The 23,984-nt window shown below is 37.8% G+C and overlaps 1 protein-coding gene across 1 annotated transcript in view; it reads right to left on the bottom strand.

Moving 5' to 3' along the window:
* The window catches only part of LOC126272137 (guanine nucleotide exchange factor subunit Rich), a 274,952-nt gene that overhangs the window by 102,310 nt on the left and 148,658 nt on the right, over positions 1 to 23,984 (bottom strand). The window contains exons 15-16 of the mRNA XM_049974745.1: positions 8,938 to 9,177; positions 8,739 to 8,853 (exon numbers count right to left, since the gene is read on the bottom strand). Coding sequence (XP_049830702.1) covers positions 8,739 to 8,853; positions 8,938 to 9,177 — 355 coding nt within the window. The remainder of the gene's footprint in view (positions 1 to 8,738; positions 8,854 to 8,937; positions 9,178 to 23,984) is intronic.

Here is a 23,984-nt window from a genome sequence, read left to right as displayed (position 1 = left end):
ACTCTATCCTGTGCAATGTTCTTCATCTCTCGGTACCTACTGCAACCTACATCCATCTGAATCTGCTTAGTGTATTCATCTCTTGGTCTCCCTCTATGATTTTTACCCTCCACGCTGCCTTCCAATACTAAATTGGTGATCCCTTGATGGCTCAGAACATGTCCTACCAACCGATCCCTTCTTCTGGTCAATTTGTGCAACAAACTTCTCTTCTCCCCAATCCTATTCAATACTTCCTCATTAGTTATGTGATCTACCCATCTAATCTTCAGCATTCTTCTGTAGCACCACATTTCAAAAGCTACTATTCTCTTCTTGTCCAAACTATTTGTCGTCCATGTTTCACTTCCATACATGGCTACACTCCATACAAATACCTTCAGAAAAGACTTCCTGACACTTAAATCTATACTCGATGTTAACAAATTTCTCTTCTTCAGAAACACTTTCCTTGCCATTGCCAGTCTACATTTTATATCGTCTCTACTTTGACCATCATCAGTTATTTTGCTCCCCAAATAGCAAAACTCCTTTACTACTTTAAGTGTCTCACTTCCTAATCTAATTCCCTCAGCATCACCCAACTTAATTCTACAACATTCCATTATCCTCGTTTTTCTTTTGTTGATGTTCATCTTATATACTCCTCTAAAGACACTGTCCATTCCATTCAACTGCTCTTCTAAGTCCTTTGCTATCTCTGACAGAATTACAATGTCATCGGCAAACCTCAAAGTTTTTATTTCTTCTCCATGGATTTTAATACCTACTCTGAATTTTTCTTTTGTTTCCTTTACTGCTTGCTCAATATACAGATTGAATAACATCGGGGAGAGGCTACAACCCTGTCTCACTCCCTTCCCAACCACTGCTTCCCTTTCATGCCCCTCGACTCTATTAACTGCCATCTGGTTTCTGTACAAATTGTAAATAGCCTTTTGCTCCCTGTATTTTACCCCTGCCACCTTTAGAATTTGAAAAAGAGTATTCCAATCAACATTGTCAAAAGCTTTCTCTAAGTCTACAAATGCTAGAAACAGCTTTCTCTAAGTCTACAAATGCTAGAAACATAGGTTTGCCTTACCTTAATCTTTCTTCTAAGATAAGTCGTAAGGTCAGTATTGCCTAACGTGTTCCAGTATTTCTATGAAATCCAAACTGATCTTCCCCGAGGTCGGCTTCTACCAACTTTTCCATTTGTCTGTAAAGAATTCGTGTTAGTATTTTGCAGCTGTAGCTTATTAAACTGATTGTTCGGTAATTTTCACATCTGTCAACACCTGCTTTCTCTGGGATTGGAATTATTACATTCTTCTTGAAGTTTGAGAGTATTTCGCCTGTTTCATACATCTTGCTCACCAGATGGTAGAGTTTTGTCAAGACTGGCTCTCCCAAAGCCGTCAGTAGTTCCAATAGAATGTTGTCTACTCCCGGGGCCTTGTTCCGACTTAGGTCTTTCAGTGCTCTGTCAAACTCCTCACGCAATATCGCATCTCCCATTTCATCTTCATCTACATCCTCTTCCATTTCCATAATATTGTCCTCAAGTACATTGCCCTTGTATAGACCTTGTATATACTCCTTCCACCTTTCTGCTTTCCCTTCTTTGATTAGAACTGGGTTTCCATCTGAGCTCTTGATGTTCATGCAAGTGGTTCTCGTATTTCCAAAGGTCTCTTTAATTTTCCTGTAGGCAGTATCTATCTTACCCCTAGTGAGATAAGCCTCTACATCCTTCCATTTGTCCTCTAGCCATCCCTGCTTAGCCATTTTGCACTTCCTGTCGATCTCATTTTTGAGACGTTTGTATTCCTTTTTGCCTGCTTCATTTATTGCATTTTTATATTTCCTCCTTTCATCAATTAAATTAAATATTTTTTCTGTCACCCAAGGATTTCTACTAGCCCTCCAAGTGGGTTGTAAATGACAAATTCGGTTGCTATACATGCATCAGAATATGGGAGAAAATTGTTACCAACTTTTAATCAGCTTTAGAACATGATGATGACATTCAGGTGAAACTAAAAGGAAAATTAATCCAGACTGAAATGTCTAGGAAATTTAATAAATCATATTAAACTCACTATAACTATTGTTGTGAGAATAATTTACTCTGAAAGACCAATGGTGAAGATAGTATGAACAGATGTCACTAGATCACAAGACAAGTGAAAGTTTGAGAATTGGACTGAATAATGATTGCAATCTTTTATTTATGTATTAGTTGCTGTTGTGACATGAATTGCAACCTACATGATATTGCTGTCAATGTTTCACTGTTGCTCAAGCATAGCATGATGGAAAGTTGGATGGGGAATAGTGACCCAGGTTGGGCAGAATTACAATGAGTGTAATGATGCCTCAGAGCATGTTTTACATTAAAATCTCCATAAAGGAGGAGGAGACATGGCAGTTATATTGTAAGATGAGTTAGAGCTTATTGGTCTAATGGTTCATGAGAAGACACAGAGGCTGAACAATGAGCTATCCTATGATGGACATACACAGTTACAGTAACTGCTTGATAGTTGGTGCTGAGAGTTTGAGGCAAGGACTGATACGAATCATCTACAGAAATTGTTACTCCTCCTCTAGCTTCCGCACAACTGACATCGTCTGTTCTACTGAGGCTGTTGTAACCCCACAGTACAGGGGTATTAGACTCAAAAAAGTGGTTTTGTAAGCAGAAACAATCAGCTGAAAGTTTATCTAACAGAATACAATCAAAGCACAGATCCACAAACAAACTGGCAACTATTTAAGAATACTAATGTGAAACAGTCCTTTACTGACAGACAAAAACTTGGTGATGACTAACCTTACCTAGGTGCCCCCCTCCCCAGTAAAAGACAATCATAAAAAAAGTATTTTCCAAATACATTAAAAAGAGCATGCTGGCGTTTTCAGTCTCAACCACTACATAAAACCCACAGAATTAACAAACTACACCAGAACAGACACAAACTAAATGCCACACTCAACAGCCTCACAGTACTTCAGTCAAAAACTTAAGGAAATAAACTAGAGCAATGAAAAAAACTTTACTTAACTTTTCAAAAAATAAAGTTTTCTGGGTACATTTTGTATGAGTAAATTGAACTCAACAACAACTTTTCCCAGTAATTTTACTAATTTTTTCCCTAAAAAGACCAAAATCTAACTGTATACAACACACAGGTAATTTCTCAACTCAAAACAATGAAACAGGAGGCTTTAATCTTCCTTACCTATAGCCACATCCTGAGGGACAGGGAGAGGTGTGTAGCTAACACTTGACACGTTTACATTTTTTTGTAGCATACCCAAGACTTGAAAATGTTGATGTATGTATGAAAACTAGAGTAACTTTCTAACAATGTGTTTTACAATCCTATTTACCTTTGTTTGTAAAACAGATACTACAACTTGTAAGCAATTTTCTAACTAGTTTTAACTCGTAATTCTATTAGCAAATTAAGATGAATGTGTGTAATAGGAGTAAAAAGAACTGCTACGCACAAAGAATGACAATGTAATTACACTAAAAACCCAATGATGAGCCTTCAGGGATCAAAATGCTATGTGAATTTTAATAAAAACCACAATTTCAGACGGAATGTGGATACTTTGCCTTCTGTGTGTTCTGAATTTTAACTATCCTGTAAGTAACGTGTTATGCCCATGCTGATGTTAGGTACAGTGACCTGGGCCCCACATTCTCCACACTGATATAATAAAGCTTCAATCTTGATATAACAACACTTGGACCTTAAAATGATTCCATCATCTTCCTTCACTCACATGTATTTTTGTATGTTGTCCTGGTCCTACATAGGCCCCATGTATATTTTCACACCTTGTACCTTAACAGCACCTCTCCATTCCCATAGTCAAGCATGCACCTTCTGCCATATCTGCACTCCCATCCAGCCACTCCTCCCCTCCTCCCTCTATAGTGCATTTGCTTTTGTCTTTTATGAGTTTGTAAGATATTTTACCTGTTCTTTATAATCCACTATGGGTCCGTGCTTCTTCCATTTGTTTGTGCCAATACAGAAATGTCTCCCTATTTCTAAATCAGTACTCCGGCCCACATACTCTTGGCCTCCCCTCCCACCCCCCCCCTCCCCACAGAAATAAAATAAAATAAAATAAAATAAAATAAAAATCTGGTGATCAAATTACCCATCTCAAGTTGCAGCCTAACCTACAATGACCTCGACCTGGTCAAGTTACATCAGTCCGTTAGTTCTCACTGACATAGTGCTCTAAAGCCATATAAGTAAGGGCCTAAGCCTGCTTGCACTACCATTGCTGCACCCTTAAAATCCTCCTGCTCTGCAATCCCAAATTTCTACATCCCATCTCCCAAGATTTAAACTCATACTCTCCTAGAACTGGAGTAGGACAATGCCACCTCAAAAAACTCTCCATTCTATTCACTTCATAATTGTATTTTCATGTTGCTGATCCTCCTACTTTCTGTGCTTGCTAAGAAAAATTAGAGAGAAATTCCAACTTATGCAAAACATGACATTTTGCATAAGGCCGGATTTCTTTACTACTATTCATACCCCACCTTTTACTATCAGTATCCACCACCACCAATGACAATGCTGTGACTGATAATTTACAAGGCACAAGTATTTTTAACAATAACTTTCTACAAGCAAGAGTGAAAAAATGATTAAATGGTTCAGTTGAAGAAACAATAGAATATATGAAAAATGTCATTCCATAAAAATGTAAGTAACTAGAAGTAACACCAATATCCCTCACTGAAATGAATGAAATTACGGTATAAAAGTCCTAAAAAATGGGAGCTCATATGGTACCGTTGGAATATAAAAATTTTGAAGAGTTGTTCTAACTTAATAAGTAATTTTCTTATTGATATACATAATGCATCACTGGTTCAGAGAATTTCTCCAGATTGATCTCTTTACAAAAAAAGCCTAACATTCAAGAAGGGACAATTCACTTAGCATGTAACAGTTTGGGTTCCAGACGGGTTGTCAAACTTAAAATGCTTTGTATATATTCTCTTATCAGATATAAGGGGCAATCAAAATGCTTTTCATATATTCACTTACCAAATATAAGGGGCAGTCTTGTTTCTCTGAAACCGACATCCACACATCTTTCTTTCTTCAGGTCACAAACAATATGAAAATCACACGATGAATGATCCAGGCTGTACAGAAGATGCTGCATTGTTTCCCAACCAAACTGCTGGAGTGTAGCCTTTGTCTAATTGGTAGTGTGGGGGCAGGAGTTATTGGGCGACTGGATAATTCTGTCCGACAGCATTTCTACGCATTTTGACTTTAGGTTCATTGCAGTTTCGGGAAAGTGTCTTCATAGCGCTGTGCATTGATTGTGGTTCCGCACTCAAGGAACTCGGCAATCAGAAGGCCCCTGCAGACAAAGCTGAACTATAACACCTGTCCCCACGCTGCCAATCAGACAAAGGCTACGCTTCAGAAATTTGGTTGGGAAACACTGCAGCACCGTTTGTACAACCCTGAAGGTTTGCACTGTATGGTTTTCACATTGTTGACAACCTGAGGAAAGACATGCATAGATGTCGGTTTCTGTCAGACGAAGTGCAAGAGTGGGCATGATTGTGAATCCATCACCAACCAACTGTTTTCTATGAAACATGAATCAATTGTCTTGCCTCCAATGGGGATAAATGTCGTATGTGTGTGGTGATTACTTTTGAATGTAATGGCATCAAAAATAAATCAGTAGTGTTACTTCCAGCAAGCATTAAATGTGCCAGTTCTCCTGTGCACCCAGTATGAAGACTAAACAAATAGTAACCAATGATTCATGACAGCCCAATGAAAACTTAGTTTTAGTTCCATCAATGAGGATGAATCACGCCAAAATCAGTTGTGCAAGTTGAACTTGGAGTTTTCAGATATCATTAACATGAGAGGAAAGAAACCTTTGATGACAAGCTAAGGACAGAAAATTTTAGTGCACCATATCGACATCTATGGGAGGAAGGAAGAAAGTAAAAGAACAGAAACCACCAACAGAAGTAATGTCAGTAGAAATAAAAAGAAAGCTAAAACAGTCTGCTAAAATATAAGGAAGACCTTGCAAAAAGTCAGAAAGCTATCATAATGCAACATGACGAGTGATTACTAGAAAAATTAACATGAAGTCATCAGGAAGAGATAGAAAGAAAGCGAAGCTAAAGAAAGAAGTGAATCACAGATATATTAACTGAAAATAAAAGAGTGGTGAAAGAACTCGCACATGATCAGGACTAACGGGATGCTACAATTAATAATCAGGAGGATCATAAGAAGAAGGTCAGAGATACAGCCCATGAACAAGATAAAGAGATTTTAAAGCTACAGCTTGTCCACAGCAAGTTGCAGATCTGTGCAGCAGCTTTCGGGAATGACAGGAGGCAAGCCTTGCCATTGCATTAGGTCATGGGGAAAGGGGGGGGGGGGGGGTAAGAGTGCACCATTACCCACATTTTGTGCTTACACGAAAACAGAGGCGACACTAGCAGAAGGACTGCCTGCTTGAGTGATATGTGAATCATATTGTAAATCACTTAAAACGTTGTGATATACTGAAGCACAAGACCTTTTACAACAACTTTGTTGTTATTTATTTATCAAAAATAATGAAAAATGAAAGTAGAGGAACGTAAAACATGTGACACTAAGAATCAAATACCAAAACCCAATTTTCAGAATCTGAAGAAACATCAAAATTATACAGCACAGCACAGCAGTAATGACTGGAATGAATAATTAACCATGCCTGAAATAACTGTCACAATGGTGTTTGCGCAAGATCATTGCTATCGTCTGTGTTTGATTCGAGATCATCATCATCATGACCATCACATGTTGAGGGCATGGCATTGATGACAACTTCAGCGACAATCACTTCCCATTAATCCATCTCCTGTCCAATACTCCTGTTCCAGCTGCTTCACTTTCTTTCAGTAAACTTCTCAGTCCTGTGATAGGAAAGCAGCATTTGCAAGACTCTGAACTCTTTCCTTTCACATTTCACCATGGCATTGTGCTTTCTGAAATTGGTTTTATTTTAGCCCATGCCAATTCTACTGGATAATAGATCGCAGTCGCACAGCAGGAAACGGACTATTTGCGGCCTCCGCTTTCAGTGATTTGATCCGTGACATATACCTTTTCGACCAGTTTGTTAATCTTTATTTTAGCTAACAGTTTGGCCTTCCTCACTGAGTTGTCACAGTCTATTTTATTGTCTTGCAACCACTCTAACATTGTAATCCTCAGATCATATTTGGTAGGCCTCCTGTTGTCCTGCCTGCTATGGTTTGATGCATTACACATCAGAATTACAGAGCTGGGATGAGCATTTGGAAAAACCATACCCACAAACTACTTTTCAAAATTAGCAAAAAGTTCTTTTGGCTGTGATAACCACCCACAATTGATTTTGACCAGAACTGGAGGTGTACTTTCATGACAAATCTGTTCTTGGATCCTATGCTAGCAGGTACCACAATCAATTTCTTTAAGGTGCTACCTCACACAGTAACACCTGTTACACTTTCTGCTTGCCAGCATTTGCCAAATGACATGTAGTTATCTATCCATAACTCGTCCAAGTAGAACAACTCTCTGGCACCTTGTCCCACATTTTTCATCTAAGTCACAAGCCCAAGATGCTTCACTGATTCAGTTCATTTCTGTAGCCCATGCCAAATGAAACTCAGTAATTTCAATACTTTTGCCAGGGAAGTCCATCCCCATCACCATCCAATCATCTCCTGTAAAATTGGCAAATGCTTTCACAAGCTGGATACAGTATGTTTGGTATTATACAATACCTCCAGAATGGTATGAATGATTTGTCTATTGAAATAATCTGTTTCATGCATAACATCACCATATTTTGTCTTAAGTGAAAGAGAATGTATTTATCAGATAGTTGGACTGCACTGAAAGCATTTCAATAGCAGCAATTTAATGAATCTGTATGTGCACTGCAATTTGGCACTTTGTTTGAGGAATGCTAGTAGCAGAAGAATAACGGAAACTCCTGTACATTAACTCTCATCCTTCATCTGATACACCAAGATTATGATGCACTTTCCGTAATTATCTGTTAGGGCGTATATACATTTTTAAAAAAGTTCTTCTCAGGTGAAAATACACTACACCCCTGATGAAAGTACTTTTTTCCAAGTTATGTGGCAATATAGTTTCCCTACTTACCAATCCTTTGAAGGTTTCATACACTGATATAGAACTTCCAGCACTTTAGGAAATGAAACCCAGCAAAAAACAACACATTTTGGATAGATTTTTGATTCCCAGCTACACTTACACTGTATATGTGCATATTGCAAAAGTATAAACAAATTGCACCAAACACACAAAATTGCTTCCCAAGCACTGAAATCAACTGCAATGTGTGATGCACTTCCATAGCCAATGAGAAATCATGTCACATTATCTCACCAGTCAACAATGGGGAGGAGGAGGAGATCAGTGTTCAACATCCCGTCGACAACAAGATGAGTTTTGCAACACTTCCAGAGATGGATTAATGTCACTGGAACTTCAATGATGTGGTGTGTTGATATAAAAAGGAGATTGTGCTTCAAAATAAAAGGGTTTCAAAACATAAATTCTTATTTTCGCTATCAGGAAAGAAACTTTTTGCATCACACTTTCACAACAAACCCATATGATTGATATCTAGTACTGTTTCTGAACTCAGAAATATCTTACCAATTGCTCTTAGGAAGCGAACCAGATCTTTGGAAAGTTCCCATCTGCAGCTGTCTAGTGCAGCATTCAGCAGAAGAGTGGCATATTGTCTGCTAACGGATGAGTGCTCTAGGTTCTAAAAGAGATCATTAACAAATATTAATGCCAGAAATGTATAATAACTATGCTATCATAAACAAGAATCTGAAGTAAAACTGACTTGCAAAATAATTAAATATGAAGCAGCTGTATCCAAATGTTTCTTTATGAGACAGTCTTGAAATAAATCTTTAGGTTTACCAGCTGCTGAGAATAGGTATGGCCACAGAGCAATTTCTGTTTTACGTGCACACTGAACAACAGTTTGCAAATAAATAGGAAATTCCTGTATGAATTCAATCACACTTGGAAGCAATGCATCAGGGATAGGCTCTTTACTTGTCGCTTCTTCTTCCAAAACCTGAAAAGGGAAATACTCAACCATTATACAGAAAATTTTCCTTACTGGGCTTGCTTACAACATATTACAGTAGTTTTTTTTTTAATTTATTTGCACAGTTGTTTGGTTCTTGACATTAGGAGTGGCTCAAAATTGACTAAATTTAAATTGTTCTCTGTTATGTATTTGATTACATACTACTAAAAGTTACTCACAGTTCAGATAAAATCCTTACTTATTCATACACTGGTTGAATGAACAAAAAGGCTAGTGACACTGAGCAAGTGCATCTTGTTTTCTTGTAGGACACCATACTTATTTATTGTCACTAATAAGTTTTGTTTATACATGTTTAACAAAGATGGGTACATTGCATGTAATTTGATAGCGTTAAAAAGAAGATGCCATTAAGATGACCCAAAATAGCAAAAAAAATTGAGAGAGAAGAAAAGTAATGTTGAACAGCACTATTCTGTTGATTATAAGTACTACACAGTCCAGTCAAATTAATGAGACCACCGCCTATATTTGATGACAATGTGCAATAGCAATTCACAGACTGCAGGTGGTAGCACAACCAGTGGAAGGTATATACGAGGGGCATTTGAAAAGTCCAGGCACCATCGGCGCATATCAAGGTCATGTTTAGTTAGTAGCATCTTTGGAAAGAATGCTCACCAAGTTTAAGCCATATTGGTCTATTTCTTTGTGTTTGGCATTCATGTGAATCCAAAGTCAAGTGATTGTCAAAAAATGGACGATAATGAATTTCATGTGGTGATTAAACATTACTTTATGAAAGGCGAAACACCTCAGGAGACTAAAGAGAAGCTTGATAAACATTATGGTGACTCTGCTCCCTCAATTAGAACAGTTTATAAGTGGTTTCAAGACTTCTGGAGCGGCCATATGGGCACAAGTGATGCTGAATGTTCTGGACACCCTGTGGAGGTTACGACTCCAGAAATCATTGATAAAATCAATGATATGGTGACAAATGACAGAGGAGGTAAGGTGTGTAAGATTACTAGTGCTGTGGGCATCTAGAATGAATGGGTACTTAATATTTTGCATGAACATTTGGACATGAGAAAGCTATCTGCAAGATGGGTTCCACGATTGCTCACACTCAACCAAAAACGGAATCATGTGAAGTGTTGCAAGGATAGTTTGCAGCTGTTCAGGAAGAATTCACAGGACTTTAAGCACTGTATCATCACTATGGATAAAACGTGATACATTACTATATTCCTCAGACCAAATAATAATCTAAACAATGGGTTACCAAGGGAGAAACTGCATCAAAAAAGGGCAAAGACCATTCCTTTGGCCGGAAAGGTTATGACGACTGTCTTTTGGGATTCACAAGGGATAATCCTCATCTGGAAAAGGATAAAACTATTACAGGTGAATATTATTCATTGTTATTGGACCGTTTGAAAACCGAGTTGCAAGAAAAACGCTGGCAACTGGACCGCAAAAGAGTCCTTTTCCATCACGACAATGCACCAGAACACACCTCAGCAGTCGTGGTCACAAAATTCACATCCTCCCCCCGCCCCCATGCTCCAGATTTGGCTCCCTTGGACTACTATTTGTTCCCCAATTTGAAGAAATGGCTGGCAGGTCAAAGATTTTATTCAAACAAGGAGGTGATTGCAGCAACTAATACCGATTTTGCAGACTTGGACAATTCCTATTATTCGGAAGGGATCAATAAATTAGAACAGTGTTGGATGAAGTTTATAAGTATAAAAGGAGACTTTGTCGAAAAATAAAAAAGGTTTACTCCAAACACGTAAGTAGTTTTTATTTTTGCATGGACTTTTCAAACGCTCCTCGTAAAGTATGTCTGGGGGATGCGTAAAACAGTGCAGTAGTTACTGTAATGCAGAAATGGAGCAATTTATCTGATATTCAAAAGGGCATGATTGTTAGCTTCTGGGCCAAAGGTGGAAGCAATTCCAAAACAGCTTAGTTTTAAACTGTTCGCATACCCCCATAGTTAAAGTATATCATGCATGGCAAAATGGCAGTATTCAAAACCTGCACTGTGGCAACTGTGGTGGAGCATGGGCCAGGGATGACAGAGGTGAACGACGGCTGCTGAGATGCAACTGAACACCCAGATGAACCAAGCGGCTATGTTGTTGCATATGTGCCTTCACAACAGGTGCTGGTGCATGCACTCATGTTGACTTCTGTTCATTAGCAATGAAGGCTGGACGTCCACTGAATAGTAGCAGGTGACACTATCAGACGAATCACATTTATGTTACATTGGGAGTGAAATGTCTGAAAGCAGGCACCCTGCAACAATTGTTGGAAGGGTCCATGCTGAAAGGGGGAGCATTATGGCCTGAGGAATGTTTTTGTGGCATTCTAATCATACTGGAAGGCACGATGGATCAACACGTAGTTTCCACTGACAAGGCTGCAATAATATACAGTGACAGGATGTATGCGACACAACTCCGTTGCACCTCTTCCTTCAGTGGGGACATTAATGGTGGGGTATTAAGTTGGTAGCAGGAGTGTCATTTGGACAGATGGAGACATCCCACAAATTTGAATGGGTGGCGGACACCACTTTGTGAGGAGTGAGGACTGCAGTGGAGAACGTATTTAACCTTTCAAAAAATGATCAGAGGTAACTGAATCTCTGATGGCAAATGCAGTTCAGTTGTTTGGGTTGTGAACAGATGAGGGAAGTGCTCTTTTGTGGTTGGACAGTTGGTGCACAGCCAGTGTTGGGTGTACAAACAGGTAACACACAAGGAATCAATTTCTAAAGAAATAAGGGAGTGTTCGTAAGCTATAAAGTAAGTTTAAAGCTGAAGAATGAAAAGTGAAACTCAGCCAGTTACAAATATGACCCAGAAAGATTATTTATCTAAGTTTGTCCATGGAGTGTTCATGTACTTTCTCTTTATTCCTTTCTCTTGATACACTTTCTTTACGCTCTACATTTCCAAGTTTATTCCCATTCTTCAAATCCATCTTAATCTCCTTTTGTTAACAAATTAATCTCTTCCCACATTAACAATTGATTTCATACACTTACACCTACTTATTTTCCAATAATCATCTCAAACAAACCATTCTCAATACCAGGTGGCTATCAGATCCACGACTACAAATAATGCTCCCCCATCCCCACCCCCATCTCCCAACCTCCAACCTCCACCCCACCCCGTTGTCCCTTCTGCAGACTGCATGACGATTTCATCAAACAGTTTGAAAGTAGAAGGACATCAGTTAATTACCTCAAGAGTTATATTTATACTTGTATTCACTGCTTTGATTACGAAGAACAATCATTAAAACTATTACTTAGGTCTTGTAGCTTAGATGTAGGGAACATGCAGCAGTCCTCAGCAATTAGGAGGCCTAGGTTAGTTGCAAGTCAAACACAAAGAAGAAGATTCTGCTGCTAGGTAGTTCGCATGGTAGAGATGTGCGCCAGCAGTTGCAATAAGTGCTGGGGAGTGAGTATCTGGTCACAAGCATTGTGAAGCTCAGTGCAGGGTTGGCTAAGGTGACTGACAGCATAGGGGAGTTAGGTATGAATTTTACAAAAGGAGGGTCAGGTAGTGATAGTGGGTGGAGCAGGGAACAGTCTCGATAGGGACGGGGAGTATGATGTAGGTGGTGACCTGGTAAAGTTAGCTACTCAAGCTGGTCACACTAATGCACATTTTGTGCAACTGTTTTAGCATCATGATCGGCCTCATCTTGATACGACTGTTAGGCGCATTAACATTGGACTGGAGAGGGCACTGAGGGCAGAGGGCATGGATCACATTTAAGTGGTGCCAGTTGGTTCTATCAGCAGATCAGGTTTCACTAGGCATGGCCTGCACCTCAACAGGTATGGGAAGAGGAGGCTGGCAAGGCTTATAGGTGACAGTGTAGGGGTGGTGGTGGTGGGATCATTCGTGGAAAAATTCCTGTAGTAGTTGGTGTTAGAGGTGCACCTTTTTTTAGACTGAAGTCAGTTGATATGTATACCTGCTTAAAGAAAGTCCCTCTAATTAAGGGCTCACCTTCAGAGGATGTCATGTTTCCAAGTAGAGAAGGAATTAGCATATTTCATCAAAATATAAGAGGTATGAAGTTAGTGAACTTGAAACACAACATTCTAAAAGGAACTTATTAAACACGTAAATTTTAACTATAAACAGTAATTTCTGACATACAGGTGTATGGAAATATGTATGCGTGAAAAAGTTATGAAGAAAACAATTACAGAATCTTAATTACACTAATGTGTAGAAGTCCGTTAATTGGTAGAAACATTTTATATGATACAAATCTTCTGTAATTAGTAAATATAACAAGTGTATTGTTAACATTTGACACCTAACCTGTTTATACACGATACAATTAGTATATAGACTAGAATTCACTCATGTGTTTAATATATAAGAATCTAGGTAATTATTGAAATGTGTGATTTGTTTTAGGATGAGAGTTTTAATTGTTAATTAATGAAATAATAATTTTAAACAATGCTGAGGATTGTTTGGGATTGTTAAGAAAGTATAAATAGTTACAGCCATGTTGGCAAAGGGGGACAGTCTGGTTTTGGTTTTTGAGCAGTGAGCATGTGGCTGCTCCTTTTGTATTGTAAGTATTGTTTGCCTCTGTAATAATACTTTACTTTTGTTTTGAAAGTATAATAAAAATTATGAAACTTAACACAAGATTAAACTAAATTAACTCTCCAGTAGTTAAGTTACAGTGACTGACAATGTAAGGACGACAGTTGCAACAGATCATGAGTAACTATGAACAACCCAATTATTACGAGTAGTCAAGACATGTTATTATTGGTGTATGGAGCTGGGATGCAGTGCAATTCTGTAAACTAATCTTTTATTTTATTTCGGAGTTAAAACGCTTGAAATAATATTCCATTTTTTCAAGAACAGGACAAAGAAGAAAGTGAGTAACACTACAAAGAACGTAATGATACTTATTTGAAAATGCAACTTGGGGAACCAATTGTAAGTATAAAATCTATTTGAATTTTTACTTTCGGAAATTGTTTTTCGTCTGCATTGTCATTATGGAGGATAATGGGGAGGTTAACAACAACAGGGAAGTTAGCGATAATGGGAAAGTTAATAGAAACTTGCAAAACAGCGTAGATATTACTGATAATAGTGTAGTTAATAAAGATAATGAAATCATAGAGGATAGTGATCACAGTAGGGTATGTTCACCCTTTCGTGGATTTGAACCTAATGTATCAACCTAGGACAGGTTAGTCCAACTTATGAAAGAACAAAAAACGATCAATGGAAGAACAGAAAAAGACAACTGAAAAATTGTTTGATGAACATAAAACCTTTTTTGATAAGGAAATTGATTCCATCAGTAAAAAGTTAAGACAACCATGGAACCCAAATTCGTGAGACAAAGGAGAGTTTACACAAATGTTGGGAGAAAGTAGATGAGAATACCAAAAATGTGTCGATTATAGGAGGGGAAATTGTTACCTTAAAACAAGATTACCAAAAATTCGAAGAGAGGCTAGATTCTGTGGAAAATTTAAAAAAAAAAGGTTGCTTCTTTTGAAGTATTACAATTAAAACAGCTCAACAAAGATTTCGTAAAGAAATTCACAGAAACAGACCAAAATATACAAAATTTCACTAAAATTGCAAATTAGAATTTCGCAGAATTAAAAGAAGATGTAGGCACTTGTTTAGGCGAAATTTCAAACTTTAAATCTAAATTTCAAGATATTGAAGATTCTGTTGCTGTGAAATCTTTCTGTAGTTACAGTTCATTGTGGAATAATGTTAACATAAAAAACATTTTCTGGGGAAGGCAATATACATCCAATTGATTTCATGTACAAGATAAAAGATCACTTGACTGATAAAATGAGCAATAGTTTGAAAATTAAATTTTTTTAAAATATTTTAGATGGGGAGGCTTTGTCATGGGTGAACTAATCAATCAAACCCAAAATGTCATTTAATGAGGTAGAACGAGCTTTCATGAACAAATTCTGGTCAGAAATTAAGCAAGCCAGAATTAAGTCAGAATTTTTGAATGGGCCAAATTTCAAACCAGGTAGTGGATGCATGAAAACCTTTTGTGAACAACAGTTAAGAACTTTAGTACATCTTGATAAACCACTTGATGAAATGATGCAAATAGATGCATTAAAACGTAGATTGTTGAACAGGTACAGTGGAGTCTTGTCTAAGGACCTGATGATACAACTGAACAATTTGTTAGATATATAGATGAAATGGATTTAGCATGGGAGAGAAATGACAGATGTAATGACAGACCTGATGATAACAGGAATAACAACAACAGACCCTGCAATGATCATTTTAATAGTAGATTCAGTAATGATGACAGAAGAAATGGGGAGAGGAATGATAGCAAAGACCTGAGAACAGGAATTTCAAACCAAGAAATAGGCAATGGGGGTAAAATCAGGAAAACAATAGTAACAATTTTGAAAACAGAAGAAGTGGTTTGGTAAACTAAGACCTGCCTCTTTCGGAGCATGGCGAAATGGGGCAAATAGACATGGGAATTACAATCAGGCAATTTCAGTAGGGGAAGGGGGAGAACAAATAGACTGTACCAAAATTTTGTATCCAGAATACAACCTGAAGTGAATAGAATGAAGTTTGATAGGGAATTTTGAGAATTTTTTTTCTCAAAACAAAGATGAGCAAAAAAGTACAAAATCTGAATATGAGTTAGAAGAAAACACTTTGACAAATTTCTTTAACTGTAGTAATGCAGTAATAGTCGTTGATAGTGATGAGAACAGATCTGATGAGTACGGTTTAGTGAGAATGTTGAGTGACTGTGAAATGAGTGAAAATGCTGATACTGGTGCTGTATGTGTGGAAGCTGATGTTCATGTGCTAGGCAATGGAAGCGAGAATGACAGACTAATTCCAGATGAAATTGCAGTAGATAATAGACAGGAAAACGAGGATGTGATAGAACAGAGTAGCCACAGTGTTGAGGTTGTTGAAGAAGTGTGTGAAGAGAGAGATGAGTTTGGTGTTGAAAATAATATTAAGTGTGATGATAATGTTTCTGATGAGAGTTTCAGTTGATGATGATGATGATGATGATGATGATGATGTTGATGAGGATATATTACTTACAGAACTAAATGGGATGATATATGTAGGAGTTAAAGTTGATGATTTGATGCGGAATGATTTTGGAATTTCTAGTGTGTGTTTGAGTAATGAGTTATAAACCAGTAGAGCAGTGCCTGATAGATTAATGTTACCAGTAAATGTTAGTCATGTTGTGTCTAGATGTGTTTGTGGAAATGGAAAAGAAGATCTAATAGTGATAGAGTCCTAAGTGCAGTCAGTAACTATAGTAGCAAATATCAGTATGGTGATAAAAAGTGTAAGGTCTTAAGTGAAATTTGTCAAAGTGTGTACTCAGATGATAAAATAGCAACGAAAAATTTGGAACCATCTCCTCGTGATAATATAATTATTAAATGTGTAGAATCTTTAGTAAAGGGTAGTGATTGTGGTAAAGTGGTGAAAATAGTTAGTGACTATGGTGATAGATGTAACCATAGTGGCCAAAAGTTTGAAACCATAAATGAAATTTGTCAAAATGTGCATTTAGGAAAGGAAAGTTTTTTAGAAATTTGGAACAGACATCTAATTATAACTCAATTAGTGGATGTGTACAAGTAGTGGAGGAAGGGAATGTATGTGTTGAAATCAGTAGTTTGCAGACAGATCTGAAGGAGCTTCGCAAAAAAATTACCTAGTTAATGAAAGTACCACAAAACTGAATGAACAACCAGCAAATAGTAAACTTGTGTTGAAGACTGTATACTTTATGCCACACAGATAAATCCAAGTTGTACACCTTGTCATGCCACACTATGAATACTTTGATTCAGCAGTCAAGAAAATACTAATTGAAAGAAAATAACAACTCATAAGAGGTACAATTACTGTTCACTGCTTTTTGCAAATGCAAACATTGACGAGTGAGAAATCGGATAACTTAACACATTTGAAGCTAATACTGTAAAATATTTTTTGTAGTTTATATTCATATTTCTTTTATGTGTGGATATTTGCATATTTTATCTATATTTTGTTTACTCGTAGAGTCAGGGTTGAAAAGGGTATATTTGAACACTAGTTTATGCTTTTACCTGGCATAGATTGGGGGTTATTTGATATTTATGTAGGACCATTTGAATTTGTTGTTATCTGGAGGAATGTGACACAGCTGATATTGTGCAGACAACCTTAATCACCCGCTTTGCTTCATGATATTTGTTCTTTGATATTTGACACACCATTGGAAATTTATTTGTTATGCATCTTCCTTTACACAGTGAAGGTCTTACTGCATACTTTGGCAAACTCCATGGTGAGTAACCCAGTGAAAGTGAAATAACCAATAAGAGTAAATTTATTTTCATTTTTGTAATCACTGAATATTTGAACACTTTTTTTGAATTCTTATGTCCATCATCAATTATGAATTAAATAGTGATTTAAGGAGCTTAAATAGTTGAGAATATATTCTGTGCACTGTATCATCAAGGCAAAATATGGGGCTGAACATCCTTTCAGAAACGTTTTCCAGTAATTTTGTGTTGAAATTTAACAGGTATAGCATCTGTGGTACTTTCATAGATACACAATGTGGCATATGGTGCCTTGCCCCAGCCTGTGACTCCATATGTATTTTCTGGAATCACTCCCCTTTTACTATCCTTTCTTGTTAGTAAGAGCAGTTAGGATTCTTCTACTATCCCAAAGTATACAGTGTGCAATTTGTAAGCCGCACGTCTATATCTTGACCAGGCACTTAACTTAGAGTGTGGAAGAACAAAACAACAAAAATTTCATTTTTTTTTAGGAACCTGTATTTTCAAAATGATATCCATTTTTCTTATTATGATTCATCATGTAGTGATTTGCTACTGTGTACCAGTAAAATATGAACTTAGTAATTTAGTATATGATTCTTTAATGTGAAGGAACAGGATTTATTACAGATGATGTGACTGACTGTGGGGTACGGATATTAAATATCTGACAGATGATGTTCAAAAATACTGTGTGATTCTATCAAAGCTATGAATTCTGATGAAACATGTAGTGACAAGCATAACAATTGTGTAAAGACAGTAAGAACAGATGCTATTACAAATGATGACATCCTCAAATCATTCAAATGAAATTTTCCTTAGGAGGTTGCAAGCTCTTTTTGCAATTTGGGGGTGGCGAACCCAAGGCTCTGAGCTGGTGTGACTCTTTCCTTTTCAAGTCACATACACTCTTACTTTTATGTACAAGCTCACCTTCTTCCACTTTCTGATTTGGACAAATAGTTAGAGACTGGATACTGGATGCCAAAAGGAACTGGTGCACGTATTTTATACTAAACATGTTCCCTTTTTGTGTGTGTGTGTGTTTATCTGGATACGAGTACAAACTTTGGGCAGGTTTAGTAATGTGAGGTTTAATAATGCAACATATGTATGAATTTTTAGGAGAATTGGTGTAATATTTACTTATGTCTGTACAGTTATTCTTACTATGCTGATAAACTTTTAATCTTATTGTGCTAATGACTTTGTGAAAAGTTGAGAAAATGTTTAGAGTTGGTGTGAAGTTTACTTAAGATATATGTGCTGTTATAGAGACAATTTATTACTTTACAACTGAGATGTGATTACAATTAGGTTAGACCGTTTGTAGCCTTATACATTTGTTCCCATTTGGTTTGACCTGTTACTACACCTATTATGTGAAAATCACTGGATAGACATTTATTTACTATCAAGTATGAAAATGCTTTAAGTTATGATCTTTTCCTTAACTTGTATTGGATCTAATACGTAATTGTAAAAAGAACATTTATCAGAAAGAAATTTATTATGTTTGTATACTTCTGTAATCAGTCTGTGGATAGTTATTGGGACAGAAGTGTTCCGATTCCCAGGATTTAATAGTCACACAGTTTTATTTTCAAGTGATTTTCTACCGCTTCAATGTCCAAACCATTGGTAGTCTTATTTAATTGTGTCTGGTATCTGTACATGTCATGCTTTCTCCTTAATATAGATACGAGGTGTTCTTGGTCAAAATGTCTACACAAATCTGAACTGTTCAATACTGCTGTAAGTTACAGCAAGTCAATGCTTTTCAATATATACAAACGTTGGCTTACTGGTTAAATTTGTCCAATATCTTATTGATAATACTCTGATTAGCACTAACGATTCATATGTAATGTGTAGCAAAGGAAAAACAAAAGACTGAGGATTCGAATTTATGATATAGTTACAGTTCTTGCAGACATCTGCCTTCAATTGAAGACTAGTTGATTCATTAATATGTAACTGATGAGGGAATATACATTTATCATACCTTTAGAGTGGCTAAAATAACCATTTTACTCCTAATATTAACCCATTCATATTTAACTACTATCACCCTTTGCCTTAACCTATGTTGGAATTTACCTTGTCTGTGCCCAATTTTAATTACTGTTTGATCTGACGTTGTTACATCATATCTAATGTGGTGATGACCAACGAGAAATCTGTCCACTAGTTGTTGAGCAGTATGTATTCTGGAAGTAATCTGCTGGTACTTAATTTGCCAATGTAAATCTGCTTCTATAGTGGCATGTGGCCATGGTGGCTCTCAGTCTCTACAAGAAGATGCTGAAAAATTTGAGAAGATGACTTTCAAGCTACGAGGACAAAGTGCCTTTGACAGTAATTGTGGGCAAATCCCTTTATCCGTCCTTGTGGTTTCCTGACTTGAAATGTTCATATCGGTTCAGTTGCTCTAAACTCTGAGTTTGACTTGTAAAGAAATGAGGACATTTGGTCCTACAAGTGGTACAGTTATTACAATGAAAAGACAACCCTTAGCTGCTTTCAGGCATTGACATACGTCAACGGGGACAGATAAAATGTGTGCCCTGACCGGGACTCAAACCCGGGCACTTTTTGTGCATCGGCACAGAAGAAGAAGATGACATTTCAACATCTGAAAACTATAATAATTTTTCCATGAAAATATATTTTTAAAAGGCTGACAAACACTGTTTCCTGTACATTTCTTGACAACAACCTTTACATGATACTATGCCTACTATAATCATCTGTTTAATCTGCTCTATCTACACTTAATACACAGATATACTGTTACAAGTAATATTATACTTTATAATCACCTATTATCAATGTAATTTCAAACTTATGAATGCTTATTCATATACACGGCTGCTTGTAATATTTTCTGCCTATACTTAATACAATGATATACTGTTACATGCAACATGGTTCTCACTAATCACTTATTATCAATGTTCTATTCCTTTCAAAATAAATGCACTTACTATAATTAATCTACCACTTACAGGCACAAAATCAGAACTACTAATGTACTGACACATACTATAATGTGCTGTCACATGCAACCTAATTCTCCGTAATTATTCATTGTATTTGTGGCAAACAGTTTCTTGTGGCATACAGCCTACCCCAGCTATTATTAACAGCAATATCATAACCATAATATGAAAAAAAAACTACACACACATAGTGTAACTTACCAAACAAAAGTTTTGGTATGTTGATTGAGATACCAACAAACACAAACACACACACAAAATTCAAGATTTCGCAACCCACGGTTGCCTCATCAGGAATGAGGGAAGGAGAGGGAAAGATGAAAGGATGTGGGAGCCACCTCCTCTTCCTCAAAATCACCCTCTCCAAACCTTCCAGGAATTTCTCACTTCCAGCCTTGCCCCTCAATCCTTTTTGAAAAACCTTAATCCTCCTCCCAACATCACCACAGCTGAAGCCCAGGCTATCCATGATTTGAAGGCTGACCGATCCATCGTCATTCTTCCGGCGGACAAGGGTTCCACGACCGTGGTACTTGATCATCGGGAGTATGTGGCTGAGAGACTGCATCAGCTTTCAGACAACACCACATACAAAGTTTGCCAAGGTAATCCCATTCCTGATGTCCAGGTGGAGCTTCAAGGAATCCTCAGAACCTTAAGCCCTCTACAATACCTCTCACCTGACTCCATCAACCTCCTGACCCCCCCCCCCCCCCCCCCCCCGACACCCTGCACCCCTACCTTCTACTGACTTCCTAAAATTCACAAACCCAATCCTCCCGGCCGCCCCATTGTAGCTGGTTACCATGCCCCCACAGAACGAATCTCTGCCTACGTAGATCAACACCTTCAACCCATTACATGCAGTCTCCCATCCTTCATCAAAGACACCAACAACATCCTCGAACGCCTGGAATCCTTAACCAATCTGTTACCCCCGTAAACCATCCTTGTAACCATTGATGCCACTTCCTTATACAAAAATATTCTGCACGTCCAGGGATTTGCTGCGATGAAGCACTTCCTTTCATGCCGATCACCTGCAATCCTACCTAAAACCTCTTTCCTCATTACCTTACCAAGGTTCATCCTGACTCACAACTTCTTCACTTTCGAAAGCCAGACATACCAACAATAAAAGGGAACAGCCATGGGTACCAGCATGGCGCCCTCGTACGCCAACCTATTTATGGGTCGCTTAGAGGAAGCATTCATGGTTACCCAGGCCTGCCAACTCAAAGTTTGGTACAGATTTATTGACGACATCTTCATGATCTGGACTCACTGTGAAGAACAACTCCAGAATTTCCTCTCCAACCTCAACTCCTCTAGTTCCATCAGATTCACCTGGTCCTACTCCAAATCCCATGCCACTTTCCTTGACGTTGACCTCCATCTGTCCAATGGCCAGCTTCACACGTCCGTCCACATCAGATCCACCAACAAGCAACAGTACCTCCATTATGACAGCTGTCACCCATTGCACATCAAATGGTCCCTTCCCTACAGCCTAGGTCTTCGTGGCAAATGAATCTGCTCCAGTCTGGAATCCCTGAACCATTACAACAACCTGAAAACAGCTTTCGCATCCCTGACCTGGTACAGAAGCAAATATCCAGAGCCACTTCCTCATCACCTCAAACCCAGAAACTCCCACAGAAGAACCCCAAAAGTGCCACACTTGTGACAGGATACTTTCCGAGACTGGATCAGACTCTGAATGTGGCTCTTCAGCAAGGATACGACTTCCTCAAATCCTTGTTGGTAATGAGGATCACCCTGTGGCTAAACATGCCTTGGTGCACAGCCAGCACATCTTGGCACAGTGTTACACCATCCGGGTTATCTGGATACTTCCCACTAACACCAACTTATCAGAACTCCAGAGATGGGAACTTTCCCTTCAATATATCCTCTCTTCTCGTTACCCACCAGGCCTCAACCTCCGCTAATGTCAAGTTGCCGCCGCTCATACCTCACCTGTCATTCAACAACATATTTGCCTCTGTACTTCCACCTCGACTGACATATCTGCCCAAACTCTTTGCCTTTACATGTGTGTGTGTGTGTGTGTGTGTGTGTGTGTGTGTGTGTGTGTGTGTGTTTGTGTGTGGGCGCACGCGTGTGAGTGTACACCTGTCCCTTTTTCCCCCTAAGGTAAGTCTTTCCGCTCTTTCCTTAAAATCCACATCCTTTCGTCTTTCCCTCTCCTTCCCTCTTTCCTGATGAAGCTTGAATTTTGTGTGTGTGTGTTTGCATTTGTTGGTGTGTCTATCAACATACCAACGCTTTCATTTGGTAAGTTACACCATCTTTGTTTTTAGATATATTTTTCCCACGTGGAATGTTTCCTCCTGCCTTATATAAAATTTTGGAACATTATAAACACATGAACTATGTCCTTGAACTTAATGTAAGACTTATATAATATATGCCATGAGATTTGTAAAGGGAACATCTATATCACTTGGCTGAGATTCCAGTAACTTTAATTTTATATCTCAGACCTGCCTCTTGTTTAATTTTGAAAACGTGACAAAAATTTCTTTTGTCATTATCGCACTTGACTCTGTGATGTTTAGAAAATATATTGATGAATATGAAAGTACTTCACATAATGTGAACATTGTAACATTTGTTTATTTTTTTAATACGAGATATGCTGTAATTCGATGCATTTGGCTACCTTATTTATATTTTTTCATATTTATATTATAATTTAAGTTTGAGCAGCAACAGATATCAGAGTAACACAGTAATCCTGTACCTCGCTGTAGTAATTTTCATGTATGTGTCTCAGATTTCAATATTGTATGTAACTGATTATGTTTGATCAAACCCAGATACTAGAGGGACTGTTTATTAAGTCAGCTTGTAGGATCTAGCATTTGTTACATGGTTAAACAATACAGCACTGTATTTGTCATTTACTCTGTCCAGTAGAACGCTATTTGTTCGCCCTTCGTTGATCACTCAATAGGGAGTGTTGGGGTTAATTTTCGGGGACTGGGATGGTAAAGCTGTGGCAAGTCTGTTCTGCAGGGAATGTCGAACACTCTTCTCCCTCCGGCACCACAGTGAAGTACTGGAACAGTGGGGGTCCTGGGTAGGAGGATATCCTGTCTTTGGGGTCTGTCGTCTTTTCTTCTTCAACTCCAACACTCCAAACCTTCTATTTCATTTCTTACTTCTCATTAGAGTACCAAGCTATCCTTCCCTCTGTCCACATGCATATGTCTCTATTGCTGAGACCCTTCTCATTTACCTTGTCAGCTTTATTAAGCGACTAAAACCTATTCTACAGGAGGATCTGGGAAACAAGCTAGCATTTCTGCATTATTAGATGTAACTATTCTCAGTCATACTATATTATTTATTTATGTCTAATTTTGTTGAATGTTGTCACTCAAATG

The sequence above is a fragment of the Schistocerca gregaria genome, chromosome 5, assembly GCF_023897955.1.
Source record: "Schistocerca gregaria isolate iqSchGreg1 chromosome 5, iqSchGreg1.2, whole genome shotgun sequence".
Classification (NCBI taxonomy): Eukaryota; Metazoa; Arthropoda; class Insecta; order Orthoptera; family Acrididae; genus Schistocerca; species Schistocerca gregaria.
The sequence above is the reverse complement of the archived record's forward strand: the minus strand, read 5'-3'. Positions and strand labels throughout refer to the sequence as shown.